The sequence below is a fragment of the Liolophura sinensis genome, chromosome 7, assembly GCF_032854445.1.
Source record: "Liolophura sinensis isolate JHLJ2023 chromosome 7, CUHK_Ljap_v2, whole genome shotgun sequence".
In the NCBI taxonomy this organism is placed as follows: Eukaryota; Metazoa; Mollusca; class Polyplacophora; order Chitonida; family Chitonidae; genus Liolophura; species Liolophura sinensis.
Window position 1 is genome coordinate 48,982,739 of NC_088301.1, and position 20,667 is coordinate 49,003,405.

At 36.6% G+C, this 20,667-nt stretch overlaps 1 protein-coding gene across 1 annotated transcript in view; it reads left to right on the plus strand.

The window, feature by feature from the left end:
• LOC135470993 (FERM domain-containing protein 4B-like) overlaps nucleotides 1-20,667 on the plus strand; it is a 74,368-nt gene that overhangs the window by 29,515 nt on the left and 24,186 nt on the right. The window contains 11 exon segments of the mRNA XM_064750042.1: nucleotides 1,179-1,245; nucleotides 1,815-1,897; nucleotides 13,144-13,248; nucleotides 14,567-14,708; nucleotides 16,819-16,966; nucleotides 17,343-17,479; nucleotides 17,664-17,783; nucleotides 17,995-18,147; nucleotides 18,466-18,571; nucleotides 19,507-19,551; nucleotides 20,127-20,215. Coding sequence (XP_064606112.1) covers nucleotides 1,179-1,245; nucleotides 1,815-1,897; nucleotides 13,144-13,248; nucleotides 14,567-14,708; nucleotides 16,819-16,966; nucleotides 17,343-17,479; nucleotides 17,664-17,783; nucleotides 17,995-18,147; nucleotides 18,466-18,571; nucleotides 19,507-19,551; nucleotides 20,127-20,215 — 1,195 coding nt within the window.

Consider the following 20,667-nt stretch of genomic DNA (forward strand, 5'->3'; position numbering starts at 1 on the left):
AAATGTAGATGTGGTAATAACAAGTAGGATTATTAATCTTTTTGATCCGATAAATGATCATCACATGTATAATAGAGATTGAACTATTTCAGGGGAGGTAACTCCCGTTCTTTCTGCAACTCGCCATAAGCCTCCCCTTGCATACTAAAATTTATCTGTATTTATGCATGTACATTTCTTTCACTTGAAGAAATATTTCATTATTTGTCCTTGTGTAGGTGTGTGTGTTGTGGGGGGAGGGGTTGAGGAGGAGAAAGTGATTTGCGAAATCCAAAAATTGCAAGTGAAATAGTTTGATGTGGAATAGCTTTGTATGCGCTCACATCGGTTTCCTGTTTTTGTTTCATGATGATGTAGTGAAACATAGGTGCACATGATGTAATAAAGGTTGGCAAATAAACAAAGCAGCAGTTTACATAACTCTACATTGGCTGAAAAGCAGATCAAAGAAACCATATTTTTTGTTGGTGATTTCTTGAAAAAAATTTTGGCCAGAATTATGGGTTATTGTTCTCTCAAGATGTAAGGATTAGCTCATCAGAGGCTCCCTGACCATAGATATCCCAGATTGGAATTCATATGATGGTTTGTTCGTGTTCTAAAACGGATGTTTGCTTGTAGGTAACTGGAGAAAGTGGTGGTTTCTTGGTAGCTGGAGAAAGTGTTGTTTTGTAGGACAAAGTGGTGGTTTGTTAGTAACTGGATAAAGTGGTGGCTTGTAGGAGAAAATGGTGATTTGTAGGAGAAAGTGGTGGTTTGTTGGTAACTGGATAAAGTGGTGGTTTGTAGGAGAAAATGGTAGTTTGTAGGACCAAGTGGTGGTTTGTTGGTAACTAGAGAAAGTAATTTTTTTGTAGGACAAATTGGTGGTTTGTTAGTAACTGGATAAAGTGGTGGTTTGTAGGAGAAAGTGGTGGTTTGTAGGAGAAAGTGGTGGTTTGTTGGTAACTAGAGAAATTGTTTTTTGTAGGACAAAATGGTGGTTTGTTGGTAACTGGATAAAATGGTGGTTTGTAGGAGAAAGTGGTGGTTTGTAGGTAACTGGATAAAATGGCGGTTTGTAGGAGAAAGCGGTGGTTTGTTGGTAACTGGATAAAGTGGTGGTTTGTAGGAGAAAGTGGTGGTTTGTAGGAGAAAGTGGTGGTTTGTTGGTAACTGGATAAAGTGGTGGTTTGTAGGAGAAAGCGGTGGTTTGTTGGTAACTGGATAAAGTGGTGGTTTGTAGGAGAAAGTGGTGGTTTGTTGGTAACTGGATAAAGTGGTGGTTTGTAGGAGAAAGTGGTGGTTTGTTGGTAACTAGAGAAAGTGTTGTTTTTTGTAGAATGAAGTGGTGGTTTGTTAGTAACTGGATAAAGTGGTGGTTTGTAGGAGAAAATGGTGGTTTGTAGGACAAAGTGGTGGTTTGTTGGTAACTATAGAAAGTGTTGTTTTGTAGGACAAAGTCGTGGTTTGTTAGTAACTGGATAAAATGGTGGTTTGTAGGAGAAAGTGGTGGTTTGTAGGACAAAGTGGTGGTTTGTTGGTAACTAGAGAAAGTGTTGTTTGTAGGACAAAGTGGTGGATTGTTGGTAACTAGAGAAAGTGTTGTTTTGTAGGACAAAGTGGTGGTTTGTTGGTAACTGGATAAAGTGGTGGTTTGTAGGTTTGTAGGACAAAGTGGTGGTTTGTCCCAGCCATTTTGGCTTCCTGCTACCCTCAACCCAACAACCATCATGTTCATGAAATAGTCTGAAGTATAGAGTTAATCACTAATCAGATGAATAAATTTCAGGGCTTTAGAGTGTACAGATATTGTTTATTACTTTCTTTTTCAGTTCTTCAGCTGGAGACAACTGGAAAACTTGTTTTACAGAGATACTATCAAGAAGTTTTCAATAGAAGTTAATGATCCAAAACGGTAAGTGATGAATCTTTTCTCATCATTTATGCGTGCAGTTTGTGCATTTTCTCTTGGTATTCTAATATCTTGTGCATATTTAGTTGTGGTATAGGGAGCCATCTGGTAATTACGGTACAGGTGTTGTTTCAATAAAATATAGCTAATATCACAGATTTTTGTGAAGCATTCAACATTTTTAAATGATGAATTCTGCTGTAATTTACAGATGGCTCTCATTGGGTGTATATGTGAAAAGCCATACAGTTTAATATCAAAAGGGGGATTTTGTGCATGTGGAAGTTTTTAAGTGCTTTTTGAGAAATATCCATAGAATCCCTATTAATAACTTTCTCCCAAAGCTTTTTTATTTTTTACATTCTAAGTTCACATGTTACAAGGTGGAGGAAAACCATGAGTGTCAATTTGACCTAGTAATTGGTGGTGTTCTTGCCTCACAATTAGCTTCTCATCATTTTGTATTGTCAAGAAAGTAGTATTCGTGTAAAGGACGGTTGATAGAAAGCATTTATTGTGAGATCACATTATTTATTATCATACCTGTCCTTGTTAGGTGACCCTCTGTTTGTTCATTTCTGCATCAGAGCAGTAACTATGCACATTTGGATCTTTTTCATATGAAAGGTAATGCTGTAATTCTTTCAACGTTTAAACTTAAAAAAGACCAAATTAAAACTTCAAAAATGTGAATTTTTCTTTCTGAAATTTCATAAAAATAATATCAGCTTGTCACATGGAGTATGTGATACATTATAGGAAAGCAGAAAAATTGACATCCAGGAGACATTAAATAGAAAAGCAGTAGCAGTATATAATAACTTTTAAATTTAGAAGAAGTTTAAAGTGGAAGTTTTAGAAGAATTACGGTACAAAAACAGAAAATGTTTGGACACTGTGCAAAGAACAGATCTTTTTAGCATGGTGTGAACTTTATAGCTGGTTTGAACAGGCAGTGCCTATTATCACATTGTCATCAACAGCTACATGCATTTTTGTCTCGTCAACGCCCGAATAATAAAAGTGATTGTGCAATTGTTGACATATCGGTAATTGACTGTAAAATGGGGGGTTTGTCTGTGCTTGGCTGATAATTAGAGTGGGTGAGCTGAACTAAGTCAGCTGTATTGCCCTCTGACATGGTGGTGTTCCCTGCTACTGCTGGCCTTTGGTATTTCATTTGTCTGTCAAATTTCCTGTTGTTATGTTGACTGTAAGCAAAGAGCTGAACACTTAAGCATTGTTAGTAAATAGCTAGCTGTACCAAGTATATGAAAGTGTATGTTTACCTAGCTACCATCTGGGTAGAGTCCAGGCTAGATTGACCATCCTTGAATTATTTAGTGTCTGGAGGAAGTTCATTAGTTCGGAGACTGATTACAGTGTGACTGCCATTACCCTTGCTGTTACTGGTGGCCAAACTATTTAGAATGCCAGTAACAAAGTCTTCATTTTGCGATGTGTCCTTCATTATTCAAATCTTTCAGTACTATTGTCTTTAACGAAGAAAAGTACACAAATGCATTTTACGGCAAAAAAATGGCATTAAATCCTGGTGTGGCAGGGTGGATTTTTCCTCTGTCCATCTGAATTGGTGTGCAAGTTTGCAAAAAAAAATCCCCAAAAGGGGAAGAAATGTTTCCCATATACACATACTATTAATAAGCTGTGTCACTGTGTTGGAAAAAAGAATAGATGTTTAAAATCTCATTGGTAGATTCTTAAAAATATTTCTTTACTGCTCAAGTTTTGCAAGAAAAGTTCTATTATTTTTTTTTAATACTGAGTATAAACAAGTTGACGTGCTGAAATATTGTCAAACCTATAGAGTAGTTATTGGTTATCTTGACATCTGAATTGGCCCATGTGGAGCCTCACCAAGACATTTAAAAGAATGTGAAGAATGGCGTTAACCTTTGCTGACAAATTGGAAGGCAGTAAATGAGGTGAAGTGTGACATTCCTAATAACCTAAAATCACTGGTCTGATTACGTCCACTGACTTCACTTCCATTTCCCAGCTTCTGTGTCTTACCTTCTGCCAGTGCTGATTTACCTGGAGACCTCTCCTACTCTGCCTTCTTGGGGTGGACATTTCAATACGTTACCTGGCTTCCCTAGTTCAGCATGCAGTGACTCTGCGCCTCCTCATGTTGCCCCAGGTGCATGACCTTATTCTTCTCACTTGTCTCTTTAGCACCAAATATTGATGTCATTGTACAGATGATATTATTTAGCAAGTGGTAAATACAGTGTGTCTATTTATTATTTATCTGTACTATTGCATAATTTCATTCACATAGTAGTCTAGCTGGTTATTAAGTTTCTACTCATTCAGTGTGATCTTATTGCTATAGGATACATCTACATGGAAGACATTATGTCATGTGGAAAGTATCAGGGGAAAGGTAGTCTGCTGTTCTGGTATATAATACAGATAGTGCATACTGTGGGATATGAGGAATTGTCAGCTCGAGAGCAGTGAATATCACAGTTTGAATTCCACACATCAAACCCCACAGCATGAACCATATGTTTTATTATACAGAAAAAACAGTGTACCTTTTCGGGTTGTGTTTAAATCGCAGAATTTGTATGTCGATAACGAAGCTATAACCGTAAACCTGGTCTTTACTTTATGAACACTCAGACGTCGGAGAGATAACTAAGGGAGATAACTGCTAAGGAATAAACACGAGATCATTGGATACTGCCTCGTGAACGTTAAATGGTACTTGTGAGTGTGACATTACATTCACATTGAATGCATCATGTGACCGTCTCTTGATCAATGGAAAAGAAGAATAGATCTATGAGGGATAATTTGGGGTTAAGAATCAGTTGTAAAATGAAACAAAGACCTGATACAAAATGCTGAACAGAATTTAACACTAGAAGATGTGTAGGACTGTTACATTAGGAATGTTTAGATTATTTGTAAAGTATTACTCCGTAAATTGTTTGTGATGCTTGGGTCGCATATGAATGATTTAGTTAAAGATCAAGTGATTCCCAGGTGCTCCATTGATCTGACATAACATCACCATGAATAAATCAGTACAGAGTGAATATGGTACATGTACATGTAATCTCATGAAGTCTGATAACATCTGCATAGTGATGACAACTAAAATAGATGTGATCAAACTGGGGGTACTTTTATAAACAAATAGAAATAATAATAATAAGAAATAATAGGGGATTTTTTGAATATATGTATATATAATGTACCTGTACATGCTGGACCATACAGAAAGTCACGTGTGTATAGTATTATAATATTACTCTTTCTGAGTGAAAATGACCATGCAAATTCTCGTTCAACTATGTGAAGGGGTCTGTTCTCACCTGATTTATTACACCTTGTGAATGGGTACCTGGTGGTGACCAGTGACTGCACTTCAGTGTCCCAGTGTAGGCCACAACAATTGACCACCCAGTGTTGATTCTCAAACAGGTATATGTGAAGCTCTTCATACGTGCAGTAGGTGGATAGTTTACATTGAATTCCTCAGCTAAGTGTTTAGGAACCCAGGTGAGAAAATTTGTGCAGTAAGTCTGGTCTGTGGTGTTGTTATTTTCAGGTGTTACAGTACTTTCCTATCAAACAGGTTTTACAGTTTTACCATGAGTGTGTGTAGTTCTTTAATAGGGCATTTTCTGAGGGAATTATTGTATGTGGATTGATTACATTCAATAATTTTTATTTTTAACTGTAGTAGTTATGATTTCACTGAAAATTCGGGATCAATAGAGGAAATACTACATGCCTGTGTGTATACCATTGTGCACTAATTGTTTCATGCATATATCCAAAGAAATGTTGTGCTGTGGTAAAGTTGTTGGTCAACTTATTTCTGTGCTAACAATTTCCAATTATAAAAGGGACCTTTTTTAAACAGCTGGCTGGTTTATCAGTGGCATGCCTAAGGGCCTGACACTGGGCTGGCCACAGAGGTATGTGGCCTGTCACTCTGGGTCACCTTTCTGATTTTAGTGCCTGAGAAAATATACATTGTGATATAAATTAGTCTGATTTTACCACACCTAAGTAAGTCTACCTGAAGGACTTACTCTGAAGCCTCTTTGACTCCTAGTCACCTATGCACAGGTATGTTAAGTTTGCAGTAGGTAATGATTGGCAGGAAAGCTTGTAAACTTTAAATTCAGTCTACAAGACGCAGTGCTTTGCCACACCTTTATGTAGGTGTATGCACTGCCCTACTTTGTGCCAGTTATATGTACACATGAGAAACACACTTTTAGAGAGTAGCTCTTTCCTCAGATGACCTTGATCTGAAACCTGTACTTTTGATAGTTTCTGTATGGCTTTTTGTATATGTTTGTCTTCTGTAAAACTTGAAAGGAGGTGTGTGTCTTTTTTCCTTATTAACTGTTGTTTTATAGGCAATATTCTTTTCCATGAAAGATTGGTTTGAAGTAAAAATTTCAAAAACACAGTGAGTTTACTGTACACATTGTTGCCATCGTTCGTCCGAGTATAAAAGGTAGAGGAATCCCCACTTCAAACCACATGGGGACCCCTCTACACACACATACAGTATACACCTATCCAGATGTCATTTCCTTTTCATTGTATAAGACAGGGGGCAAGCCAGTGTAATACAGTCTATTATTACAGGCCATGTGACCCTCTTTCATGCTGAGGGGACTATTTTTGCTGGGAGCTGGGGAATGTGCTTCTCCCCTAAGCCAGTGAGTCCTAGTGGGTTAAGGGGTCGGGTCACACTTTGGCCAGCTAATCACATGTGCTCTTGGTCCAGTCTCTTCATCATCCATGGACTGAACTAGCCTGGCCTGGCCAGTCACACTCCTACAAGGGAACATGTTTGGTTAGTAGATGCTCTTGTCTTGTTTCCTCACCCCTTCTCTGTGTGGTGTGTACAAAATCAGTGACACCAAGTGACTATTGTTGGCATAGCAAAGACTGTGAACTAACCTATGTACCAAACATGTAGGCCACTCTCGCCTCAGTATAGACCTGTGGTGGCTTTGTTCATTTGATAACGATAAGGTAAGCTTGCACATTGATTAACTTGTACACATCAGTCAGATGTGTATATTTATCTACTTCATTGTCTCGAACACAACCATGTTTATTGAATGAATATGGATAATTGCTGTGAATTTGTTCTACTAACATTTTTGTGGATGAGAACTTATTTGTGCGGAATGTCAGATAAAGTAAATATAAGTATCTGTTAGGAAATATATTTGTTTACTTATGTTATGAATTATGTTACTTAGTTATGCTCTGATCAATCTGTTCTAATGTTATTATCACTAATTAATATCTTGCTTCTTGTGCCACAGTTTTTATTTTATTTCATTTTTTGTTTGATAATTGCTTGTTGCAAACAATTTTAGTTCACATTAATTTTTAGGGTTAATTTAGCTGCTGTTGATGTATGTATGTTGGTCTATTGTATACATACTCTTACTCCATGTGTATGTTACATCACAACATAATGAAATGCCTTATATCTGAAAATTACATGGCAGGTAAATATATAACCACTTACCACGTAGACATCACAATATGCAAATTAACTTTTTTTTTGTAAAACTGCGTTAAACTAAAATCAAGTTACAAGAAATATTGCAGTGGGAACAACATAATTTTCAAATGCACGAGTATTTTAATAATGACTTATTGAGAAGAATTTCTCTTGCGCATGACTTTCCATTATTACTCTTCTGTGTTATAGATTTACCACTGATGCATGTGTACACTTAAGCCCTACCCTGACAGTTTAACAAGTATAATGTACATGCTCTCCATACAGCTGGCTATTGTCCACTTGTTCAGCTCTTGACACTTGACCCTCCTGGTCATCTGAAGTCTACTTCTAAGGCCCCACTATCAGATGTTTTGTGTAAAACTGGTGGTCCCTCATGGTTCTACCCCTCTAATTGCCTCACAGTTCTGCCACATGCTAACTCCTCTGTAAAAGTATGGGGTGTAACTGGGTATCCCGGCTTCCTCAGTCATACACTTAGACATTGTGGCATGCTTGAAGATTAGCTGGGAAACTGAACTATCAGTTGTGTTTAGGTACACTGAGATGAATTGTGAAAATTCAAATGATGTTAATAATGTGTGCTACTCCACCACTTGTTTTTCCTGTTTTGTGAGGTCAGTTTTTTTTCTCTTTCTGGATGTAAAGATAAACAATGTTGTTATGGAATATTAACTGTTATCTGTGCAACTAAGTGCTTGTTTTCATTTCACTACTGGCATTACCCTTTTTTAGTTCCACTACTCTGCTTATGCTGCTCAGCTCAGCTATCATTGAAAATTTTTTTTTAAAAATTCTTTAATAAATAACCTGAAATGTGTTGAGCATGTTCATCCACAGCATTGGTTAAACAAAGCAATATGTCTAGGTCAGTGAGAGAACCCGAAATTGAACCAAATTATTCAGAACAATTAGTACCATTATTGTTGCACATGTACATGTATGGGTAAATGTACTGGCTATTATTGTGCACTGTGGCAATCCCATATTTTTAGTTAGCTGGACAAGAATAGTCTAGAACATAGTAATTATTTTTTCATGCACATTCTTTTTCGAAGTATGATTTGCCTGTTTGTCAGAAAACATGTGGACCTGGTTATGCTAGTTTACACTTCTGAGTAGTACTTCTCTCATTTTCATGTTATATGTCGTACCTCTCATTTTCGAATTCTCTGCAGCACCTGTCATTTTCAAGTTCTCTGCATGCAGCACCTCTCACATTTTCAAGTATTTTGTAATACTTATCTCCTTTTCAAGTTCTATTTAGTACCCCTGTCATTTTCAAGTTGTATGTTGTACCTGTCTCTTTATCAAGTTCTATTTAGTACCCCTGTCATTTTCAAGGTTTATGTCGTACCTGTCTCTTTATCGAGTTCTTTTTAGTACCCCTTTCGTTTTCAAGTACTAGTATCACATGGTTAAACATGTCCATAAGTTTCCAAGTTTTACAGTCTCTGTCTATGTGTTGTGTGAGTTCCTTAAGGCATACATGTCATAAGAATTGAGTATATATGTATAAAGTATTTGTGATCCAAATGAAACAGTATTCATCTTGTATCAGTTCTTGCCTGTTGGTCTTTACAAAGCCTGATGCTTAGATTTTTTTTAGTTAGAAACACATCGGCCTTATACATAGTCAAATGTTATATAATTTGACCAACATCATCACAAAAAAAAAAGAACATGACAGTCTTATGTATGTTCCATTTTATTTTTCTTTCACCATGCTTTTTCTGGCTGATTCACTACTTTGTCAATTTGGCTTCATATTTTTCACACACAGATTAAGAACTAGACAAGATTGAGATGCCAGAAAGATTAGATAAGAGGCATTGTGACAGTCCAGGTCCTGTTCCTGGCTAAGTTTTGTAGCAATATTAGGGTACTAGCCAGTCATTACCTACACATGACAAACTGATTGTTAACCAAACCTTGATAAATGTGACCCTCAGGAAGGAGTCGCTAGGCTGTCCCACACTAAGGGGAGAAATTAATATTGTTGTTAGGCATAAATACTTGTACTCCCTGATCATTTGTCCCATAGGCTGTAATTATGTATGTAATCAACTAGACAGTATTTACATGTATGCTTTGGGAGCATTGACTGCACATTTAAATAGTCTTATAAAACAGACAGACACCCAAAATAGACTACAGGTCAAGAGTTGAGAGGACCAAATGTACTGAGATACCACCATTGTTGTGTAATAAAAACTGCATGATCTAAACCAGTAGTATGAAGGATTAACAAAAGCGTGGATCTAAGCATGTATGTGATGAACCTGAATAAACTGTATAAACTCAAACAGTGACTTAAACACAAGATCCCCATGATTTTGTGGGATGATGTTGACATTTTGTACTAGAACTGATCAGAGGCAGATCCTGCATATGGAAATGTATATATGTTGACTGTCATATATACAGTACATGAATGATGGATTACACTTAATGTCATTGTGTCTTGGTAGCTACATTTAGGAACTTTTTTTCACCCTCACTGAATTTCTGTGTTGTTTTTTTTTTTCTCTTTGTAAATCCATCAGAAATTGTCAGGCTGTGTGTCATAAAAACTGTTATCCACTCATAGTGCCCATCCTCATGTATGACACCAAGCAAAATATTTACCTTTAGTTCCTTGCCATCACCTTGCCACCCCTTTATTTGTCAAATCAAAGATTTTAAAATATTGAGGGTATAATAAGTTCTAAACAGATAACCCCTTTTTGTGCTATTTAATTGTGTCTTAGTTAACGTGACATTTTCTCACATAGCTGTATATGTGACTGTTTTCATATCACTACTGAAGATGTATGATCACCATTTTAAACATACAAAATTATTTGTATGTACCTGTACCTAGAGGCTTTGCTAAAAATAAACATTAGATCTCTCTCTGCCAGGTTTACACTTGCATGATAATAGAATGTAGTATAGATATATATGTAGTATGTCCAAATATGAATTTTCTGGCACATGGACAACAAAGAATGATATGCATGGTAATTACTTAAAACTGCTCTGTCATTCACTGTTAGCTTGGTTTATGGTGTAAAAATTGTTAAAATTATGTGTAAAGTTACAATGTATGGCGAAGTTGATCAAACTTTTTGGTTAGTGTTTGGTGTCATGGCTGTTTTAAGGCACATGGTTCAGGCAGGATGATGCATTATTATGTTGTCCTTTTTATCACACATTGTTCGTGAATTAGGACAAAGATTTCCAACTTAACATTTATGTGGTGGTACAGTTTTGAACATAAATGGATAAAATTGCATGTTTAGCTTCCAAACTAAACTGTTTTATAAATCTGTTGCTCTTGCTGCTGTATTCATGGTCATGCACAAGCCTCTAAGTGGGATACTTTTTGTGCAGTGTCAGATCATTTGAAGTAAAAGCCATTCATTCTATAATGGTTTCCTGTCTGCTACCACAGGGTACATTGATCCATATCAAGTTTGGGTGTTTTTCTAACAGCTGAATGAAGTAGAGAGGATGAAAGGTTTCTTAAAGATTTCATTTTAGCCTTGGTTGGACTGCCTGTCAAGATTTATTATAACTGTTGGACAACAGTTTTGGCTGTGATAAAAGGAATTGATTTGTGATTTAAAGCATATGCTGTTGATTTCATACAGATCTGAAGGCACCCATTTTTATGTGTAAATACGATTTCAGGTTTTGCTACGCCCATAGTATGAACTAAAAGTATAGCTGTGTTTTCATTTGCTTTGATAGACTCTAGTATTCTACTGGTTGTGTTAAAAATGGTCCAGATTACTAAGTCTTGGTTATTCATTGTCAAAATGGCTGTGTAATTATGTTATCATACATTATGTATCGTATCGTAGTCAGTTAACAACGCCCACTCATCTGTCATGTGCGAAGAAAACTTAGGTAACAGGGAAAACTTTGTCAACAGTTGTCGAACTCTTAGATTTATGAACTTTGTTTTTTTTGCTGTTTCTATTGACCTCACCTCCTTTCAGAAGATATGTTTGTTGAAAAACAAGAATTATGAATTAGAATGTTGTAGTTGTAGATATTTTATGTCCAGATGTAGACTAGTCTATTTCTAACTGGTTGTGGCTAACTCTGTTTTACAGTTACATTTTACTTTTTACCTTGATATATTAATTGAATGGAAACAGTATTTTTGGATATGGAAAGTGTAATACATGAATTAAGCAATTTTGGGTTGAAATTCTTGTACACAAGTCTTGCTCTAAGTAAATGTATTTTGGCATGTTATTACAGTTTGCATAAAGCCCTGCACGGCATTTATAATCACCTTCATTTTGTATGTGTTTTATGGCAGGCCAGGCTCATTCCTTCACATCATCCCTACACTGACCATCTTCAAATATGCTTATAGAATTTTTCCATGCACAGTTTCATCAAGTGTGGTAGAACTCACCGGAGTTAGGATAAGTTCTTGTTTTCTAATTGGGAATGTTGAAGGTAACTCTGTAGATGAACTTATGTTCACCAAAAAAAAAAAAAAATTAAAATTGATTGTAACTTTTTAGTTTTGAAAATTTAAAATTATTGAACTAAGTGTAATTCACTGGGACACTTGTTATATAGCAGAAGAAAAACATTTAAATAAGCCATGTACCAGATTCCTAGATCCTATCTGTAACTTGAGAAACACTTGAAGCTGGAAATTATAAATATGGGTTTGCAATATGAACATTATTTGCAATGCCACATCTTATCTGAGGATGGCATAAACTCTTGCCTAACAGTCTCATTGCCACATGGGCTGCAGCAAAGGCTCTCGTTTGTTTAAAGAAGCTGTCTTTTGGAATGCTCAAGTCATTGTCATTAGGACATTTTTTTTTTTGTTCATCACTCTTCATAAACAGTAGCACAAGAGCTGATTCACAACGGACTAGAGCCGTTAATGAGTGTTGAAAAAAGCTCCTTTAAATCAACATTTAGACGTTACTTCGCTTTGGATATGTTCACAGATATTCATTAAGATGTCTTTCTAGAAGTATTTCTTCAGATGCACTTGTTTCATTCTTGTGCATGTATCTTGGCAGCATTTTAAATACAGAGATTACCATACAAGAGGTTTATGGAAATGAGCTTGTTGCCCCTTGTCTGAGAAGAAGTAAGGTAAATAATGAAAAGTAGAAGTGTGATCTAATGGTGTAAAGTGTCTCCACCTTACCTCATATTAGGATTGCAACTCTGTGAAGCATGACTGATGAAGAGACTGCCTGACTAGAAGTCCAGTCCTTAGTCCTATCTGATTACCAAAAAGCTGTGGATTCCCTACAAGCTGCTGGGAACCCCCTGCCTTGTTCTTAACAGTGGGGTGCCCATTGCTTCTGGAAACACCTTGAGAAGTGCTTGGGGACAGCTGGGATGTTGGGATGAGGGACATGGATGGAAAGTCTTTGGTCTAGACTCAAGCTCTGTGTAATGATAAACTTGATGATGTTAACAAATTAGAGCCCCCCCCCCCCTCTTTCATCTGGGAGATGGTAAATGATGCTTTGCAAACAGTCACAGTTCACAAGGAATGATGTTGGAATGAGTCTGTACTGGCTGAGGGTATGCAACATACTGATGTGTGTATTACCTTGCATTACAATGGGCTGTTGCTATTAGTGGTACATCTACCAAGATATCCAGGTAAAACTTTGTCGTCCAGCTCTTTCTCTTAGTGAACAACTTGCTCTCTTCCCTTCTCCCTCTCTAGTATTGTTCACACGCTGAGCAGTTTCAACCTGTATGAAGACGCAATACGAGAACCAATCGAGGAGTTTGACGATTTGTCAGACGCCATTTCAGATCCTACCACTCAGTGAGTATCACAGAAACTTCTGATACTGTAGCCAACAGGTAGTGTCATAGATTAGTCATACTGTACTATCCGGATCATATGTAAATATTTAGATGTTAAAACGCAGTATTTTATAGGTGATACATAAATATTTGAATGTGAAAAGGCAACATTTGATAAAGGCACTTCAACATTTGTTAAGATTAAAGACTTGGATATTAATACCATGCATAATGTATTAATGCTAGCAGTAGTAGTCAGACTGCTGATGTAACCTGTTCAAACCTCATTGTCCCATCAGATGTACATGTACTTGCATGGACTGGGAATATCATAAACATTACTGCCTGTGTTTTTAATTGACTGTGGCTATAGCATGTCTGCATCCATTCTGTTATTTCCTTAACGCCATTAGGCCAGCTAATGCTTAACTAATGCTGCATCATCTGGATTGCTATAGTGTCCTGTCCAAACTAAATCCTCTTTTTTTTCATCCAAACTACATGCATCTCTCTACCGGTACAAGCAATGTAAGACCTGCTCTCCTTCCATTGGTACAAGTAATACAGCAAGCAATCAATTTGTAGTCACCATTTTCATGTGCATTGAGTGACAAGAAGTCGAAATGTGAATGAAAAGAAATAATGCAAGTTTTAGTTGCAAGTTACGTTATAGGTATAATGTGAATTATAAACTTCAAGTAGTTGTCAACGAGAAGAATTTAATTACCCCTTGATTATAGTTGTTATATGGTCATTCCAAATTTTCATAATACCAGATGCAAAGCTGGAAATGGAAAGTCATGTGTAAGAAATATAGAATTCATTGTAAAAACTAGACAAAGGAATAAAGACCAGGTGTTCTGTTTTGAATGTCTTCAGCAAAATGTTTTCCACATTGTTTTTAGCACAGGAGGAGGACTTTTTTAAAATTTGGTTTGAGAAGGACTTGTTTTAAATTTGTCTCCCAAAGCTTATTATTGATAACTGATTAGAGCACACAACTATAAAGCCTAAATATGTGCACAAAACAAATTTTAGTAACAAACTGACTAATACCTTAATCATTAATCTTTGCTGTTCAAAGGAACTGCATTTTTTTGTGGTAAGCTTTCGGAGTATTTTAACACGTGGATGTGAAACTCTTTATCCGTTATAGGAAGTCTTTTTATCATTTGTCGGAGGCTATTCTGTATTAAGCTCTGCTACAAATGTTCTAACAAATATATGTGTTGCTTGAAGGTCTTCTTTTTTTTTTCTTTTCGTGTGCAAGTTGCTGATTTTATGCTGTCATTTATTAAATCTGTGAATGAAAATGACATTTCTTTTTTGTCTTTCAGAGTGTCTGTAAGCAGGAGGACATTTGGGCCAGGAAATGTTGCAGTACACTCTTGGTTTGCTTCATCTCCACAACTGACAAAGTCAATATGGTTTATGGCAGTGAAACAGCACCAGTTTTACCTGGACAGAAAACACAGCAAGGTGAGAAAAATGGAATGCTTGTATGCAGCCAACAATCTTGATAACGAGGATTTTGGTACTTTCCAAAAACTCCCCTCTTATTTTGAGTTTCCCAAGAATATGATTGCAGAATAACAGGTTACATGATGTGTGAACCTGTTTAGGCATAACCAGTTCATGGCAGTGCAGATGAAACTATATGAAGCTATATTGTCACATGACTAATTCATACTGTTAGATAAAACATTAGGGTGCTATCTTGAACTATTACCTCTCTGAAATTTGTCCTTCAGACAGATTATCTTATTTTTCCTGTGTTTTGGATTATAGTTGCGTAATTTGGCAGCCATCGATGACAACATGCTTGACAAGGATGTTAGAATTTACATTGAAATGTTAGCAAAGAAATAAATCGGAGTTTGTGATCTGTGCAGAAACTGTGTGATGTTAATCATGTAAGTCATTGGAATGCGAACATACTGCATGTACTTGTAGGAGGTAAATAATCACAATCACAGTTTCGAAATTATGCACATTTTGACTCATTTTTACATGTTTTGTAGAAACTTTAAACATTGAAAGTCTGTCTGCTCCACTTGACCATATTAAGTTTGATCAGTGTGTCTGATGATGCTGTGGAGTGAGAACAGTTCTTCTACTGCCACCTTAGACATGTGTGCAATTCTATTGTCTCTGTTCTCATTGCAATCTCATGCTTTATCCTGGCAGTGTTTATATGCCCTGCATAGAGAGACTGACTACCAGTAGTTGTGCACAGGTTTAGCTACACATGGTAAGGCATTGAGTTACACTTTGTGCTCACCTGGTAATCATCCTAAAGACCCTCGGCAGGGAAATGGTGTTCATATCCTGTTAGAAATGACCTGGCTATCACCCTGGATTTCATCAAGACCAAAGTGATCTCCCCTCCCCAAACTCTACTTGACTATCTGTTAAGTGTCCAACAATCTTTCTCTTGCCCATCTGTTAAGCCCAAGAGCGGAAGAAGTAATTAGGAGGTTGGGGGAAAAAAAACACTACAGATGTAGAGTGAGTTATTTAGGCTTATGATAACAAGACAGAAAGCAAGGCTAAGGTGGGAGATAAAAATAAACCTTCAGCTTTAATACTGTCTTCATGAAAGGCGTCCATTCATACTGTCTGTGTTTACTTTACGTTATTTGGGAACTATGTATAGGCAGTGAGTGGAATAAATAGAAATATGAAAGAAAGCACGTAGAAGTAGCTTTCTGAAAATAGATTTCTAAATGCGATGAAATATTGTTGTCTGTAAAGATTTCTATTGCAGTTTCTGAAATATGAACTTCTTATTTATAAGTGCATCTTCTAGTTTGGGTCACATCTGATTTGTTCTAAATTGACAAATGACAAGAGTTAAATTTTTCAACAAGAAAAGTTCTATATTTTTTTTTACATTCATTTGCATTGCAAACTTTCTACAAGTTTACATCTGAAATAACAACGTGTAACTTTAGAGCTACAATTTGGAGTTTTGTTATAAATTTGATTTCAGATGTTTGAATTTTGCTGAAATATATTTTAGCATTAGTCATACTTCCAAGATATTGTGGCAGGTAAATTTAAAAAATCCTTCCTGAACCTGATATGAAATAAAACTGCCATTCACATGTAATCATACTGTCTCAGACTTAATCTTTATCTCCTTTATCCTTTGGCTTCATACTCTTAGACTTAAGATCTTATGACACTTATCACTCCAAGCTTGGCTCTGGCTTGTCCTTTGATCCAGGCCTAATTAATGAAGCTGAGATATTTCAAGCAGGTGTCACCTCACTTGAGTCTGTGACTTACCTGAGTTAATGCCTGCTGAGTGGGGAATCCCCCAAACCTTGAGGGATGCCCCCTGTGGACCCAGTAATGCCCATTATGCGCAGTGTTTATCATTAAGTGAAGACAGACTCACAATCCACTGCTCACATCTCCAGGGGGTTATTTCTGTCTATATATACTTGATGTATCGTAAGTGGAATCAGTAAGGTAGTATCAGAGTTTGTGTGTACCTGTGGTAACAAACATACGCCAGTCTTGACTATCGAGACTTGTAAGACTCGCAGCTTACCCTTTCCTTGTTTCCCTGTGTTCTCTCTAGTCCCAGCTCCCATCCGGTCGCAGCATGAGCGAGATAGCAGCAGAGTTATCCCACAGCAATGCCTCTCTCTCTAGCTCTGCAACCTCAGACATGAGCCGCAGTGAGAGCTCCCACAGCATACCCAGTCTCTCCACCTCCAGGTTTGATGGTAAGTACCTTCTCCACTTTACCAACCTTGCAGATATATTTTCACCTGTTGACATGAACACCCATCATCACCTGATACTAAAGGGTAGCTTGCAGATTTTGCTTGTGTTCTTCAGTAGGTTTAGCTTGCTCACTTGTCTGTAGGTCAGAATGTTATGTAATTTTGGAAGTGGTGTTCACATGAAGGCATTTAGCTACCTGTATATTAGCTGTTCACAGGCAACTGGTTGGTTTACACACTCTGTGAGTTGTGGAGCTTAAAAATGGACAATGTGAAATTTTCCATTTGCAGATATTCCAGATAGAGTTTTATATTTTTGTGTGTTAATGTATATGTTTGGTTATAGAATAACAAAATTGATAAAAACATTTTTCAGTGAATCTTGACCAGTCAGAAACCACTCGAGAGGCACAGAGAGAGATGTATTCTGCACTTCAGCAACGTAAGGAGGCTTTAGAAGAGACAATGAGAAAAAAACTTGAAGAGCTTAAGCAGCTATGTCTCAAGGAAGGGGTAAGAACAAAAGAAAAATAGTATTTATATAATCATTTGGTGATCAGTAGTTTATGCTATAATCATCAATATTTCTTTTACATGGTTCCAAACAGTCAGATTTTATATATATTTTTTTCATAATCACTTTTTACTAATTTATTATGAATATGTGCAATAGGTTTAGTTTTTGTTTCATTTTCAGGAGTTGACAGGAAAGCTGCCGTCTGAATATCCTGCTACCCCAGGGGAAAACCCTCCACTTATTCGCCGGCGAATAGGAACAGCTTTCTCCCTCAATGCTAGAACAGTGTCGCAGAATAATGTAAGTCTTCCAATGGCCATTTCATTTCTGTCTGAAAACTTATGTGGTGGCTGGCACTATTTACAGAAACATTAAAAAAGGAGAACATCAATATTAGACTGTACCTGTAAATCTTTAATTTTTACTGTAAGAGTTTGGTAATTTGAAATTTGTTTAAAACAAAATTCAGTGAAAAACAAAGAATTTAATCAGTTCTTTTCTTTTTTTGCAGAGTGACACCAGCAATGAGTTGTCTCAGCTGGAGCTGGAGTATGACCTGCAGTGCAAGATCAACAAGGCAGCTCACATACTGGCCAAGGACAAAAGTGTCAGCAAAGCAGCCAGAAAACAGAGGCTCCAGTCCTACCAGAAATCTACTCAAAAGGTAAGTAACCTTTAATCCTTTAAGCTCATTAACAGTAATGTATGGTCTTATGTATTGAACTGTTGTAAGACATTTGAAATATAGTGTGAGTTTATTTTAGCAGTTGTTGATCAGAGTATCAGTTACAGATAATTCAGATAGTTTGGGCAAACCTTTATTATTTAAGTATAATTTCATTTATTTAAATAAAGTGGCAGTTATTTTAGCTGGTATTGATCAGTGTAGCATAAGATGTTTATCAGTTACATATAATTTGTTTTGGACAAATCTTGAAATAATATATTTTTTTATAATTTCATTCATTTCACTTTGTTCCAGTTGAAAGAGATGGAGAAGAAACTGAATGAATTACGTCGGTTAGCAGGCCGTGGTGCTCTCAAGTCTCCTAGCCAATCTCAGGCCAATATATCCTCAGGTCAGTCAGGTGTGTTCATGGAGTTCATCATCTAAGCCTTTTCCCCACCTGCACCAGGTGTTCAGATTTGCGTTTTCTCACCAGAAGTTTCCAGTTTCCAGGCACGTTTCCACAGACCATTGTGATCCTTCTGGCATGCATTGTCCCATTTGTCAATCTTTATCTTGCCATGTCTTTTTGCCAAACTTTCTGCGATTTTTTAATAACTACACATTCCATTCTCATTGTTGTGCATGATTTTTTGTATGTTGTGAGTTATTTACCAATAAACCATGTATGTGGAATATTACTTTGATCTATTAGTTGTTAGCAGGTTTGTTTTGAGGTGGAACTCTTCAGCTCTTTTTGTCACTTGGCAGAAGATTGCTAAGGAATGTTCATCAAATAATAAAAAAAGTCCTTAACCGTGTGCCACTAAGCAAAATTTGGAACATGTAGTGTTGACCGTGGATTTGTCATAAAAGACACTATTGCCAAACTAGATGTTAATGTATTCCAAGAAACTTCATGTTCCGGAAATTATGTGTGAAATAAGGAGTGTGCAGTTCTTATTGTTAAAAAGCTATCATCCTGTGTTAGCATACCAGATTAGCGGATATCATTTAGAAAGGAGCTGTATTATCACTTTTTGTGGATATAGCATCTGTTTCAGCATTGCAAATTACATTACTGCTGGGTTGGGTGTCTCACTCTGGGTTAACTACATGTAGTTTGAAACCTAGAGTGAGGTGTCAGTATATTTCCAGCTCTACAAACTGTGATTCACTCAGTAATTATCTAATACTGCAATACGAACATAAGAGACATCAGTACCCCTTACAATTTATTACCCTAGAACAGGAAAAAGGATTCTATGAATATTTTGATTTGGCTGAAGAGTTTCATCTCAGGAAGTTGCACATGGCCTAGGAATGAGTTTGACTGTAGTGGGTTGTTTTTAACAGATAACCGAAGTGAGGGAAGCTTGTGCCCCACAGACAGTGCCAGTGGTACGTTTTAACACTGTCTTTCTTGCAACTTTATTAAGCATCAGTGTGTTTTCAGTGTGTAAATTTGAGCACTTCCAAATGTAGATGCATACCCTGAATAACAGGTTATTTATAGTTCTGAACAAAGGGTAAATATAAATACAATTGCAATTTACCCCAGTTATTTTAATCAACTTAACACGTCTTTAATTTATATTAAAAGATATAGTTGGGCATTTAATTGGCAATATAAAATGCCTGTAATCAGATATTTTATTTTTTATATGGTGATTTGTTTGATGTATTACTTACTTTTAAGATAGAATGAATGGTGTATATGACGTGAAAAAGCTGATCAGAACAATTCTTGTGATTCAAATCACCACTTATAATATGTATAGCTCAAATTTGTAGTGTAGAAGCATAAGTATTCTCTTGGTTTGCCCATCCAACTTGCCTCAGTCATTAAATATCAAATTCTGTAGCCCCTTGAATTATCATAGGCTTAGAAATTCAAATGGAGAAGATTATGAATTTTGGTATTTGGGTGAAATGTAGAGAAAAAATAACTGATATTCAGGTGTGTGTACTTTCAGATCTTCAGTCCATAGCTTCATCGGTGTCCGACACAGTCTCTCCTGAGGAATCCCCTTCTGTTGGCAGGACCACATGGGGACAGAAACAGGTAAAATCATTCACTCTCTCATAAGGGTTGCGGTTAGGGCTGTTTCTCAAATGAGTCATCTCGCCTGGCCTCTGGCCTTGACATTGGATTATCATTACATGTCAGGGGCCAGCCTTTGCAAAACTAAAACATTTTTTTTTTTCTGTACTTTTCTGGTTAATCTTATTGCTGCATGACTGTAAAAAAAAACAAACCAAAACATCTATCTCAAAAAGCAGTTTTGAAGATCGTTTTGTGTACAATTTTTCCCCTGACATTTAATGACTGAGAGAAACTTCTCCTTGTACTCATTTCTAAATGTTTTGTTTTGTCAGTGTTTACATGTTTGTATAGAAAGTCTACTGGGCTTGTGTGAGGACTGCGGTACTGTCTGATGATGTTTGTAAACACAGCATGCTGTAAAACAACATGTAACATATAAAATTGCTCATACGTGTACCTGTATGTTCTGA